Source organism: Trachurus trachurus (genome assembly GCF_905171665.1).
Source record: "Trachurus trachurus genome assembly, chromosome: 19".
Classification (NCBI taxonomy): domain Eukaryota; kingdom Metazoa; phylum Chordata; class Actinopteri; order Carangiformes; family Carangidae; genus Trachurus; species Trachurus trachurus.
The window spans coordinates 11,829,114-11,843,384 of NC_139913.1; the positions used below are offsets into that span (position 1 = coordinate 11,829,114).

The window sequence follows — 14,271 nt, forward strand, 5'->3', positions numbered from 1 at the left end:
AACAGATTGATGTTTACAGGATACCATAGAATCTATGGTATCCTGTAAACATAGATTAATTGAATTGCTTGTATTCATAATTTATTGTTTAAAGCCACATTAATATCAGTATCTTAATTCACTTTAGTTAAGAGCTATGATGAAGATGTCTTGCTGTAGCCATTTGCACAGTTGTGCAGCACAATGCATTGTTGTTGTACACATGAACTTACCATGGCTACTACAGATTAACCCTTAACTGCCTTTGTGTGGCACTGCACTGTCTGGCCCTCATGTCTCCTCTCTTGTCAACAACAACAACAGCAGCAGACATCATGGAGGACGAACTGATGTTCACCATGGAGGAGGACGGCAGCGCCAAGAGACCCCCCGTCCAGCAACGCAGCATCCCCCACCAGCGGGCGTCCTCCCTCAGTGATGCCAACGCCAGTGACGACGACGAAGACTTCATCTGCCCCATCCTGGACGACTCCGCCAGAGACATCTGCCACTACCTGAAGAACCTGGTTTACACCCGGCAGCTGTCAAACTCTCTTCCTAAGAGCAACTTTGTGTACAAGGTGAGCTGTTGCTCCGGCAACAACGATGCAAAATGACAGCCAGTTGAAAAGTGAGGCGAAAAATATCTGCAAATCGATCACTTTTGGTTTGTGTAGTGATGCTCGGTGTAAAATGAAAAACACTTTGTATTCAGTTTGTTGTGGTTTAGCACAGCCACAGTCTGTCATTTAACTGTGAGAACAGCTGTTTTCCTTATAAGGAGAGACGGCCTGTGCAAGTCAGCACACACCAAACAGCATGTGCGCTATTTGCACGTATGTGAATGTGTGTTTACAGAAGTAGGAAACTTGGTCAGCCACCTCTTAAATGCTCTCTCTCCGACAAGAACAGGAAGTACCAGAGAGAGTTTTTCCACCTCATGCGATTGGGTTGCATGTAAACACGAGTCTAACCTTCTCCAGAGCAGCAGATGGAGAGTGTGAGAGTGAGAGCAGTATGCAAGTGGCTCAATTCAGGATACAACGTTGTGTGAATGGCCTTTTAGTGTTGTTGTTGTTATTAAAAGCTTCCCAGTCTGAGTTGATGTTATGTATAAAATCATGTTTTAATGTGTCTGTTGATGAAAAGCCGTCCACTCTCTCCACCTTTCTACATAGAACGAAACAGAAATGGTGGCAGAACCTCGCTCGTACCATGTTTTGTCTCAGAGCGCACGGGTATGTTACAGATCAAATTATATCTTTTCTTTTCTCTCCCTCCTCACCAGCGACCATCTACGCCTCCCTTCCTCCTCCTCCTCCTCCTCCTCCTCCTCCTCCTCCTCCTCCTTCACTCTATAATTTACTCCCCTTTTCCTTCATTGTATTGGAATGTCTTTTTATTTTTCCAGCAACATCCTTTTCACCTACTTCTGCTTCCCATGACTCCGCTGCTGTTATCTGCACCCTTAATCTGTGCACCCTCCCCTCCGCCACTGTATTTCCCCCTTCACTGGAGATTGTATTAATTGCCACTAATGAAAACCAGATACTGTTTTTCCTTTTTGCTCCTAGAAATTAAAAATGTGCTCATGCAGCATGGTTTTGCATTTCAGCACCATACCAGGCGTCACCATTCGACCCTTTGGTCAGGTGGAAAAGGCCTGACACGAGACGTTGTCGTCGTCGTCGTGACACCTTATCAGTTAAAAAACACGACTCTTACTCTTCATGTAAATCCCTCGCTCTAAATATAAACATATCTAAGATGCCTGCTGTGGACAGTGACGAGGAAGACGTGCTGCTGTACAGCGTAGGGAGGGTCGGGGTTTGGGTTACTGTGGCAGGTTTGGATTACTGGTGACTTTTGATTTATGCGTCCTACTAGGAAAGATATTTTTTGAGAATGGCACTGCACGTGTCCACGAAACACATGATCAGATGTTAGTCAGATGTTCATCATGTTTTTATAAATGAACGAGTGCTTCCTTCCTGGTTTGTGCTTTTAACAATATTAAGTGTTTCTCTTCCTTCCTTCCTCCTTCCACCTTCCTTTCTTGTTTGCATAAAGTCACAAACTAAACAACATCTCACCCTTTGGTTTCAGTTTACACTGGTGTGTCACTGGGTGGTTAAAAGCAAATACTTCTGAGGAATGAGGAGGAGCTGTTCAGTGCAGAAACAGTGAAATTTAATTTGCTCCATTAGTGAGCACAGTTTCATCACTAAAGATGGAAAGTGTTATTGTCGTGCAGAAAGAGCATAAAATTAGATTTCACCCTTCTTTTTGTTGCACTGAGCAGCTTTGCCTCTGTTTCTATGTATTTTGGCTCCTTTTTGCATAAAAAAAACTAAATATACTGCCATAATAAGACGTGTTTCTCATTGTGGCAGGATGCATGGAAAAATGCAATACAAAAGGCCAAAGCCAGGCCGGACCCCTGGGCAGAGTTTCACCTGGAGGACAAAGAGACTGAACCGTGCGTTCGTTACAGGTAGGAACTGTGTGTTCGTTATCGATTTCAATTTTATCAACAATGTCTCAGTTCTTGTACTGTATGCACAATACCAGGAGTCAAGTTTTCTGCCGTGAAAAAGGTTTGTTGGTCTGTGGGTGGCAAATGTTTTTAAAATTATGTAAAAAAAAAAAGAAAAAAAAAGAAGAAGTTCAGATAGTGTTTGAAAGTTGAAATGTGCACTTACATTAATCATTTTAAAAAAAGAAAAAAAACTTAAAAGATGGGTGCACCAGATTTAGCACAGAGCTAACTTCCATAAAACATAAAATACACACAATGTTGTGTGCATTCCCACACTCATCGCATAACACACACCATCCTATGTGTTTTAAAAGAACTAATTACATGTGCAAATAGCATCACAATTGCACCAAAGAATAGTATAGTAATTAAAATGTGACATAAATTATATTTACCATGTTACATGAGCTTTATATTGTTATATTACTTATTTTGTTGCCATGTGGAAGCACCAGCTCATATGTGCCTGCAACTAGTTCCTTATTTGCACATTCAACAGACACAGATCAAGATGAGGCGTTATTTTAAAGTTATTGATTTGCTTATCAACATAAACAAATTCAAATATTAGGTCACTGACTGTGTGGCTGCTTAACGCACCAGTAGCACATCTGTTAACTTTTGAGCCGAGCTGTAGCACTGCAGCTGGAAACAATGTTAATGTGAGTGTGTGAAGACAAAACAACACATTCACTGTGCACAATGAGCCATGAAGAGGCACTGAAATGCATCACAGAGCTGCAGAGTCGAGTCGGGTGATGATACTCTGTGGGTTTGTCATCACAGACGAGCGCTTTCACATTGTAAACAACAGTCACATGAGCCAATTTCAACATAAAAATGCAGCTTTAATCTATGGATGTGCAGCATTATTCAGTCAAGAATGACCACTATCAACCTGCATTGCTGTTGAACTCTCACTGAAGTGGCTGCAGACTTCACACTTGGCTCATATCTCGGTCACCAGTGCTATTATTATCTGTTGTCAAACATCACTGGCCATTCAGTGCGGGCACATGAAATGTTGATTGCCGCCACGAGTTCATCCTCTTATCACGTCGTACTGTTGGTGTGGTGTCCACCCAAATATTACTGCCTGGATGACGACTACAGAAACGCACACAGCTCTAGGACACAGACATGGGCTGCTACTCTTAAAGTGAAGTGGGTGTAGGGAGAAAAGCACGAGGAAAATGACCTCTTTTGTATGTCAGTGTGTGTGTGTGTGTGTTGGGCTTGTTACATAACGCACAGAGCCGGAGACTTGGCAGGAGCTGGGATTTGCTCTCCTGTTCCCTTTTCATGTGCTAATTTTACCCACATGTAACCTCACTCCTCCTCTGATGCCCCCTCCATGGTACGGGCTTGTTGGTCGCGGGGGTACACCGTGTTCCTGCTGCTCAGAAACACTTTGTTGCCTGAAAAGTCTTTTTTTTTCAGAGTCTTTGGACACACAGAGAGAGAGAGAGAGCAGGGAGCTGGGCTGTCGTTTGAAGCGCTCAGGTTTCAGCTGTGAAGTCTTGCAGCTGCAGATCCAGTCCGCGCTTTACTCATTAACTCATGACACACACCCTGCTAAGCCAAACTGACACACTGACCCAGACATACAGTGTGTGTAGTGTACACCTTATTTGTATCACCGTAGTGAGTGTACAAGCTCTTGCCTGACATACATTCACCCCCCCCCCCACACCAACCCCCCTGACCTTTAGGAGTGTGTGTGGGGGGGGGGGGGGGGGGGGGGGGGGGGGGGAATGGATGCAGATTAAATTTCCTTTCTCTGGAAACAGGACACACAAACACACACACACACACACACCCTCCTCTTTTTCATTCTTCCCTCCCTGATGTTTTCCCATCCAGAGGAAACAAGATGTTTTATGTGCCTCCATGATAAGGATTGATAATGGGCTGTTGACAGGCAAACTCTCTTACAGAGGTTAAAGAGTAACTTGGCTAACTTGTCCTTTTTATTTTTTATTTTTTTATTGACAATTGAAGCCTTTGCGGTATGGGAGCAGCCAGTTCAGTGTTGTAAATGATTTGTAATGGAACAGGTGGTAAAAAAAACCAAAACAAGTGATCCTCTCTCCGCAGGGAGTCTGCTCTTTGACGTAACACATGGACGGTCTCACAGCCCCTCACCGTGAGGTGGACGTTGTTTAAAAAAAAAATGAATGTAGGGTAGATCAGGTTGCAGCTAAGAAAACAAAGGAAAATGGCAACTTCTCCACAACTCAAGCTGACATCGTCAGATAAAAAATCCTCTGTTTTCCCCCAAATCCCAAAGATATTAAATCTACAAGTTACATAAGACATATAAAAGCAACACATTCTTACATTTAAAAGACAGATGTGAGGTCAAATTCTGTGCTCTGTTTGGTGTTGTTTACCTGTACTTTCAGAATAAAATACAACTTGGGAGTCTAGTCTTGAGTTAAATGCAAACATTTAACAACAGTGCTAACGTGCTAATGGTGCGTTCCATTAAAATTTGGACGTTTCCACTGAGCTACGTCTTAAAAAACGCCCCCAAAAGTTGGAAACCCTATTTGGAAACTTGGATGAACTTCAGTATCCCTGAACTCACACTTAGTCTCATTTTCGTGTCATTAAATTAGGCGTCTTAACAGTATTGTACAATTTCTGCCTGACATGTTGTGTTGTGTTGTGTTGCTTTTGCGTGCAAAATATCACATAGTGTGTTATCATCTGATCCACTCAGCAGGTGTTGAGATATTTCAGTGTGAACCAAAGTTGCTGCAGGTCAACCAGTGTACAGCCGGTATCTACCGTGGTTTAAAAAACAAACTTTCCATGTGGTTATTTCAAATTTTATCTTATGAGGATTTATAGAGCATTATTTTTTTTTAAAAAGAGTTATGACTGTAATCAATACCACTCATCTTATCATTGATCTATTCACTTTTCCTTCTTCACAGGTACAGTGCCGTCACAGGAGAGTGGGCTCAAGACCAGATCCACATCAAGATGGCTGGCCAGGTATTGTCTTCTTTGCCAGGAGTAAAAACACAGATTTTCACAAGGGAACCACACAGTTTCTTATCTCATCTAATTTATTTCTCCCTGGTTTCTCACAGCCGTTTGGGAAAGGGGCGATGAGAGAGTGCTTCAGAGCGTAAGTTGGAACTATTTTTTCATTCATCATCTCATAATGAGAGGTTAATGCCCTTAAGTTCTATTAACGGAGAACGTCGCATAGCCACAGGGTAAACAAAGTCTGACAGGGTATGGTGCTCTTAGATAGTAGTCTATTAGTGGTGCAGGTCCACATTCCTCACATTCTGGCTCCCACTCATGAGAATAGCTGCTGACGAAAGTGACGGTTTCAGGGCCAAAGATGGTACTGAGAATATCAGACCGATTCAGCTCTGTAAAATCTTTATTTCTATCTTTTTTTTTAAATCAGTAATGACCCGCTGGATTTTTACTTTACAGAGTAAAAACAGAACCTGAGCGTATGTTGTAAACACTGCTCCGCTCTGTTCTGGCTTTTCTGCATGATGTTGCAGAATGAAAGAGAGAAGGGATAAAGGTCTGATTGTTGATGTTTAATCCTCAGTTGTGTGGGAACGTGACACAGAGGCATCCATGAAAACTACCCACAATTCAGCAGCTGGCTGTTTGCAGTATCCTATAGAAAAAAATTCCCTCTTAGACAAAACCACATCCTCCCAGTTCCTACAGGCCCAAACATGCTCTAAGAAAAGAAAATCTCTATATTTGCATTCTGGTATGTTTTTCCTGTTGGGTTGTAGTACATGTGTAGGTGGAGCAGTTGATCCTACAATAAATGTTTACTTTAGATGTGTCAATAGTGTGACAATGGGCCTCATTGACCAATAGCTTCTTAAGAAAACTCTACGTCAGATTCGCCTCGCACCGGACTCCAAACATAAAAGGAGCTTTAGTAGTGAAGTGGAGGTACTGCTGCTGGAAGTGAAACAAAAAAACAACAACTTATGTTTAGTTTATTATTATTAATTATTAGCATCAGCAGTGGATGTAAAGTAACAGAAAATAAAGATACATGAACATGGGATGCTGTCAGTCCTTCACTGAATGTTGCATCTGGAGAAGAGTGGACTACTAACCAAGTAAAGAAGAAATGGTTTGATCTCAAATCTGAGGTTAAAAAAAGTATTGTCAATGTCAAACAAAGAAGAGAGATGCAGAGCAGTGGAGGGAACAGGCTGATCCAGAGTCAGACTGATCAGAGCTGGACCAACGTATCGTGTTATTATCAGAGAGACCGCACTCTTCAGGTGTACCGTAATAAATAACATCATATTATATATATCACATGATTAGTCACTTAATTGCTATTGGATGGCGCAGCGATTCCCAATAAACCTACCGTAACTGTCTTTTTTTAAGAGACCACAATGATTTGTAAAATAATTAAAATAATTACTAAAAACATCATAAATGATAAAAAAAAATTCTAATTCAAATCATATAATATTATACAACTGCAGAACAGAAGAAAACGCAATAATCAATTATTTTGCACAAGCATCAGCTCTCAAATGTGTGTAAGTATGCTCCTGAGTGTGCGTACGTAAGTGGGACTTAAGAACAAATTTGTTCTTTATAATAAAGGTTTGTGAATGAGGCCCATTGTCACTGTGTACTGTGAATGAATGTCATGTTGGTGAGACGTCTCTCATCTGCATTTCCTCTCCCTTCAGGAAGAAGTTGTCAAATTTCTCACACAGCAGCAACTGGAAGTCGGCCGCCAACTATGTGGCCAAGCGTTACATGGAGACGGTGGACAGAAACGTTTACTTAGAGGACGTCAGGCTGCAGATGGAGGCCAAACTCTGGGGGGAGGAGTACAACCGCCACAAACCTCCCAAACAGGTACAAGACAAATATTATGTTCATGCAAACACACAACCTTTGATTTAGGGCCTTAAACTAAAAGTAGATTTCGGTCAATGAAATGTCCAAAAAAAAAAAAGTGTCTGGCATCTTATGGGTTAATTAATGAGTTTTATCAGCTTTACCGCAAGTTTTGGGTTTGGCTCTGTATCAAAACTCTTAAATGTCATGAGATCCTGGAGCTGGATTTAAAATAGATTTAATAGTTTCAGTGAGAAAATAGTAATGATGCTTAAAAAAGTTATTCAGTCCACGCCTGCAGCCTGCAACAAAACAGTAACGCACAAACGGGAGATTGAAAACAGCATTCTTAGTGGATTTATATTAGTAATAACAATCTATATGTATTATGTTAGCACCATTATTATTATGTATATGTATGTATTTTATTTTATTCCATTTACCTATTTTATCTTAGTTTTTATCCACTCTCTGGTGTTTTCCCCACTGCAAAGTACAAATTGAGTACTTAGAGCTGCTTAACGTTTGATGGATTAAATATTAAAGTGGGATTTTATGCATATTAATCATATTGAATTGCATGGTAATATAATCTGCAATAAATTTATTTTATTCACAGTTCTTATTGTGATATCACAGCTCAACTCACCTAAAAAAAAACATTAATTAGATCAGTATCAAATGGATGTAAACATTAATACTGAATAATTAACCAGAGAATCAGTATCTGTAAACCAGCCGTAACACATGTTGTTGTGTATTTACCTCTCTGCTGTGATGAATACATTGCAGCCCTTAAGGTCCAAGCTCCTCTCTTTGTAAACCTCAGGTGGACATCATGCAGATGTGCGTGGTGGAGATGACCAACAGACCGGGGAAACCTTTCTTCCACCTGGAGCATTACATCGAGGGCAAGTACATCAAGTACAACTCCAACTCCGGCTTCGTGAGAGACGACAACATCAGGCTCACCCCTCAGGTGAGCGACGCCTCGGCTCCTCATACGACACGTTCAGCTCGACGATCATCTGATAATCTTCATCATTTATCTAAACCTTCATCTCCACCATCAGGCTTTCAGTCACTTCAGCTTTGAGCGGTCTGGACACCAGCTGATCGTGGTGGACATCCAGGGCGTGGGAGATCTCTACACGGACCCTCAGATCCACACAGAGAAGGGGACCGACTTCGGAGACGGAAATCTAGGTTTGATCCTCCCGTCTCTCAGTCTTTTAATCAGCTTGTTTGTTGTGTGTGAAGTTTTGGTTTTGGAAACCGAAGGAATTGAAGCATCTGGATCTCACCTGTGTTCCAGGTGTGCGAGGCATGGCGCTGTTCTTCCACTCTCACTTGTGCAACAAGATCTGCAAGAGTATGGACCTGACGCCTTTCGACCTCTCACCTCAAGAAAGGACTCAGCAGGACTGCACCAACAAACTGCTCGTAATTTGAACATTTCCATAAAGCTAAATAAACTGTCAGCTTATTAATTGATTAATTGATAATTAATAAAATGTTATGATTTCTCCCCGTGGTATTTCAGAAGTCGGCCAAGACGGCGCTGAGGGGCTGCGAGGAGATTTGTGGTTCCCCTCGTGTTCGCACCATGTCAGGAAGCCACTTCCCTCCGAGGTTGTCCCGCATGTCGGAGACGTCGTCTGCAGACGAGAGCATGAGCGACGTGGATTCGACCGACCCCTGCTCGCCTCTCTTCTACCCCTGCTCCCCACCAGGCACGGCAGGATCCATGGGCAAGTCGCCTATGGGTACGTGCACAAACACATGACTACATACATACATACAGTACGATTATAGTGTATGTTATATAGATAACTGGTGTCCAGTTGTCCACACTAAATAGTTTTGTCTTGTTTATTCTAACAGGTGTCTCTTTTACTGGGATGTATGAACAAGAAAGACTCAACAATAACAACACAGGTGAACACAAGGTGAGAGACAGCTCAGTCAAATATTAATGATTGCATTTTATCTATCTATCTATCTATCTATCTATCTATCTATCTATCTATCTATCTATCTATCTATCTATCTATCTATCTATCTATCTATCTATCTATCTATCTATCTATCTATCTATCTATCTATCTATCTATCTATCTATCTATCTATCTATCTATCTATCTATCTATCTAAAGATATTTATGTCAAATACCCACAGTAAGATACAATCATTTATTTCTTTATTCCAATACTTATTTATTTATGTAAGTTATTTCTATTTTACGCTGCACCAATTTTTATTTATTTATTGTTATATATTTACATCTGCAGGAATCTGACAGCGGTGGGGACAGTGGATACCCCAGTGAGAGGAGGAGTGAGGGCGATCCCAACGACCACGTGGACGGGGTAAAGAGTTGACCCTTCTTTCATTCAGTCAGGATTTTGTTAAGCAGTCAGTCAGAAACACACACAAAACTCTTCATTATTGACATGAACACCCTCTTCAGTTGATCTTTAAAGAAACAAGTTACACAAATGAAGTCACAAAATATACATTTCGATACATTTAAGTACAATAAATATGTTAAACTGCCATACCAGACACATGCATTGACACAGAACACTTTTCCTTATATCCTTATCTTTACATCTATATCCACTCCACTCCTCTTTGTGCTTCAGTCGACTCGTCTGTGTAGCTGTAGGTGTCTGTTAACATTTCCTCTCCTCCACATGAAGTTTACAGCTGTTAGATGTCCTGACAGTAGGTTCTGCTATAATGCATGTTGTATCATCATCACATAGGCTCGTCATCGATACCACAGACATTATTCCGAGTCGGATGAGGACAGTGTCAGACGGGTAAACGAACAATAGAGACATCAGTGTGCAAGCGTCATCCTCACCTCAACCCATAATCAAATAACTCTGCTCTAATTACCTCATCCTTTCTCTTCATTGTGTCTTCTCCACTCTAATTCCTCATCACCTCATTAACAGTGAAATCAGTTTCTCACCTTCCTCCTAATCCGCCTCCTCCTGCTCTTTGTCTTCCCTCACCAGAGGAAGGTGGTAGCTCCTCCAAGAGTCTCTGCAAACCTTTATTCAGCCACTCCTGACAACGAATGGGTGATTACATTACATGCATGGAGAAGTCTCTCCCCCTCGTGCAGCTCAGTGCAGCTTTACCGCTACGACAGCTTGCTCTGTGCTGCAGAAAAAGAAAAAAACGCATCAAGCATGAATCTCAAGTTAAGATTTGAGTAAAGTGAAGTGCAAGCTGCTGCTGTTTCTGTGTCCGCTCTGCAGTCAGAGAAGTTAAATCTGACATTTGGAAACGAAACACCATCTACCTCTGTTTTCATCTGCTCTGCCATATATCGCTCATGATTCCTGCCATAATAGCTTTGTGCGTGTGCTCCTGTTTGTTCCCGAGCTTTACATGATTTTGCATTCACCAAGTGATGAGCCACAGGTGTGCACTCCTCCAGATGAAGATCGAAATGAGACTTTACTGGACGGGTGCACTCCTGAGAGCAGAGTGTGATTATTGTGTGTGTTTTATTTTTATTTTTTTATTTCACCATATGATTTATTTTCTGATCACAGATGGCGATGAAGAGTGGATGGTTACTTTCTTCGTCTTGTGTTTCTGTCTGTTTCTACTCAGCTGTCTGAAGAGAAGTGGAGCTTCTTTCATTCATCTCGCGCTCACGTCCACCGATCGTCATGCGTGGCCACTGAGGTGGAGCGACTCAACGCTCTGCTGCAGAAGAAGATCGGCCAGTCCGTCCTCGGAAAGGTAAGAAACCACCTGTTGGTGCAGCATCCTGTTTTGTTTTTTCCAACTTCCAATAGCAGCTCAGACCCGTATCATTTTGGGTCGTCTGTGTCAATAAAATGTCTGTGTAAAATGTGTAAAAAATGTCTTCATTTGGATGGATATTAATATTATATTGCTATATTAATCATATTTGTGAGGTGACATACAATATCATTATTCAGATAAGAACACCAAGAAGGAAACAAAAGGAACAAATTGTAATACATATATTAAAACAATTTAATATAAAAAAACTCTTTAAAATACTGTTATAATTTTCTTGGCAATTAGAAGGACTCATTATAATAAAGTCTTATTTTTATCTTCTATATTCTTTGGTAAGATTCCTTATATAAAATAAGATTGTTCTTGGGAAAATTCTATATGAAGACATTGTTTTTATTTTAGTTTTGCAGGTCATCTAATAACTAAGGATCATCCTAAATGATAGTGCTCATCTCTAGTTCCCATTTATCCTAAATATCTAAACTGTTGTATTTTGATTCTTCTTCTAATATTTTGAGCACCCTGGAAAGTTAACAAGAGCTGCTCTCAGCACTAAACATGATTGGATTGGAATGTGTATATACTTCTTTCTTTCTTTCTTTTTTTTTTCTTGTTATTCATTGATCATACTCTATTACAAATACTGCTATTGCCATTTGCTATATATTATCCATGCCATGCTATACATTTCTTTGCTGTTGTCCGCTGCTGCAACCTCATAAATTTACCCACTGTGGAACAAATAAAGGATTATCTTATCTTATCTTATCTTATCTTATCTTATCTTATCTTATCTTATCTTATCTTATCTTATCTTATGTTCAATATAATGTGTATCTCTTCTCAGGTCCACCTGGCGATGGTGCGGTACCACGAAGCGGGTCGTTTCTGTGAGAAGGACGAGCAGTGGGATCAGGACGCCGCCATGTTCCACCTGGAGAGAGCCGCCCTGTGTGGGGAGCTGGAGGCCATCGTTGCCCTGGGACAGTGCTGTATGCAGCTGCCTCATCACATACTGCCAGACATGGAGCTGGAGGTATACCGCATGCACGAACACACACCGTCTACTTTGCATTTAATTCTTCACCTGCACCCTTACTCCATGTGTGTGTGTGCTGTGCTGACATTTTTGTGCCGTTTGCAGGATAGTGCTGGAAACAGGATGAAGGGGTTCAAGTATCTCCTGCAGGCTGCTGAGGCGGGCGACAGGCCCTCGATGATTGTAGTGGCCAGAGCCTTTGATACTGGGATCAATCTGCCGGTTGACAGGTCAGTGAGGGCTGTCGAGTCCTGGCGCAACAGGCAGGACAATACTGCCCCCTGCTGGGACCTTTAGGACACAGGATCCATTTGTGAAATCTCTGCTTCTTGTCTTTGAATTTACCAGAAAGGTGAATTGGGGAGAAGCGATCCGCTGGTATGACAGTGCATTGAACATGACGGATTATGATGAGGGGGGAGAGTTTGACGGGACCCAGGATGAGCCACGCTACCTGCTGCTGGCCAGAGAGGCAGAGTTGTACCAAGTGGGAGGCGACAACCTCACCGCGGACCCTCAGAGAGCAGGTTCGAGTCCAACAACAGCACATCTGGTCAAATTAATGGAGGTTTTATCTGAATTTGTACCGCGTTTGTGTCTTTACTTTACAGGTGTTTTCTTAAAGAGGAACTATGCAAGATTTCTACCTTAACTACCATGCTGCATTTTCCCCTTAATTAAACAGCTTCCCACTAATTGTGATGGTTTAATAAATGATGATAAATAACGTTATCCAGCGCTAGCCTCCATGGATTGATTTCTCGCCAGCTTTGTTGTAAACAAATGCACATGGCCAAGAGGAGGGTTAGTAAAACAGAGGAAAAGTGACCAGATTTGCACAGTTCCCCTTTAAACTGCAGTGTGTTGAACCCTCAGGTTGCAGTAATATAACCTCATATGCTCCTTCTTTCCCTCCTTGCAGGTGATCTGTTTACAGAAGCAGCAGAAGTCGCCATGGAAGCCATGAAAGGCAGGCTGGCCAACCAGTACTACATGAAAGCTGAAGAGGCCTGGGCGCTGATGGAGGAGGAGTAATCCTGGATACACACTTGCATCCTGAAAATGCTACAGGAGTTTATGAGTCTGACTGAGAGTCAGGCTCAGTTTTACACATTCAGAATACAACCTCGTTGTATCCTAATGGTTACCGTTTACATATTTTTTTTATATCCTTGAATGAATTTGTGCTTTTGGTGCTTTAGGTGTGCGTGCGTGCATGTGTGTGCGTGTGTGGGTCCAGCCTTCCAGGTTCTGGCTCAGACCTCCAGGTTTCTGTTCATCCTTGTGTTTGTTAAAGGATTCCTCTTTTCTTTAATTTCCTGTCTCTGATTACCCTCTGGCTAAATGACTGTTGTTGCATGAAAGAGAAGGCCTGAAGAATCAAAACAAAGAAACTGGTTTACTTACTTTGTGAGCGCACTTATGTTGAAAGAATGTATGTAAAAACATACTTGGAGTATGAAATTGTAAAATAAAAATAAAGCTTTTTATGGAAAAGACTTGTCTGTGGTCCTTTCTGTTGAGGTTGGTAGTATTGAAGGTGTGTAATTGAGTCTACCTTGTAGAATATTGCAGAAATGCTCCAAGTCTGCAGATATATTTGATCAATTTTCTCTTGCAGATTAAACTGAGATGCAAAACTAAATCTCTAGGCAATTGAATCAAGTCAACTGGATTTAGTTTTTGTCTTGAAGATATTTCGCTTCTTATCCCAGTGGCTTCATACATACAGTAGACTAGGCCAGTCTAAAAAAAGGTGGATGACTCAGGTATTTAAGCTCTGTGAGGGTGACACCCAGTTCTGCTGTTAGAAGAATAAATCATTTGCTGAAATTGAAAAAATAAATAATGTGATTTCCTCAATCCCCAATTTATATTACAGAAGTGTTGCAAATTGATTTTAAATGTTCATCTTTATCTCATCGGTCTAAAGTTTCAATTATGTAAACATGAGTCCAACCCATAGACTGTAAAAAGAAGGTCCAACCCAAATTGCAAAATGAGCTTGACATTATAAAACACAGTATATCAAGTCAGAAGTGATTAAATAGAGTT

At 41.3% G+C, this 14,271-nt stretch overlaps 1 protein-coding gene across 3 annotated transcripts; it reads left to right on the forward strand.

Moving 5' to 3' along the window:
- Positions 1 to 314: 314 nt before the first annotated feature.
- On the forward strand, positions 315 to 13,713 carry eef2k (eukaryotic elongation factor 2 kinase; the record flags this gene model as incomplete). 3 transcript variants are annotated; one of them, XM_083994057.1, is made up of 18 exons in its annotated part: positions 315 to 560; positions 1,158 to 1,217; positions 2,373 to 2,473; positions 5,461 to 5,521; positions 5,620 to 5,657; positions 7,231 to 7,402; positions 8,214 to 8,363; positions 8,458 to 8,590; positions 8,700 to 8,827; positions 8,928 to 9,150; positions 9,269 to 9,333; positions 9,677 to 9,754; positions 10,154 to 10,210; positions 11,019 to 11,150; positions 12,025 to 12,213; positions 12,322 to 12,446; positions 12,565 to 12,743; positions 13,139 to 13,713. In XM_083994057.1, the coding sequence occupies 18 exons, from the start codon at positions 315 to 317 to the stop codon at positions 13,249 to 13,251; spliced, it is 2,250 nt and encodes a 749-aa protein (XP_083850183.1). In that variant the 3' UTR covers positions 13,252 to 13,713. The 3 variants fall into 3 exon arrangements, with proteins under 3 accessions (XP_083850183.1, XP_083850182.1, XP_083850184.1); XM_083994056.1 differs by lacking the exon at positions 10,154 to 10,210 and adding an exon at positions 10,412 to 10,477; XM_083994058.1 differs by lacking the exons at positions 1,158 to 1,217; positions 10,154 to 10,210 and adding an exon at positions 10,412 to 10,477.
- Positions 13,714 to 14,271: the final 558 nt, after the last annotated feature.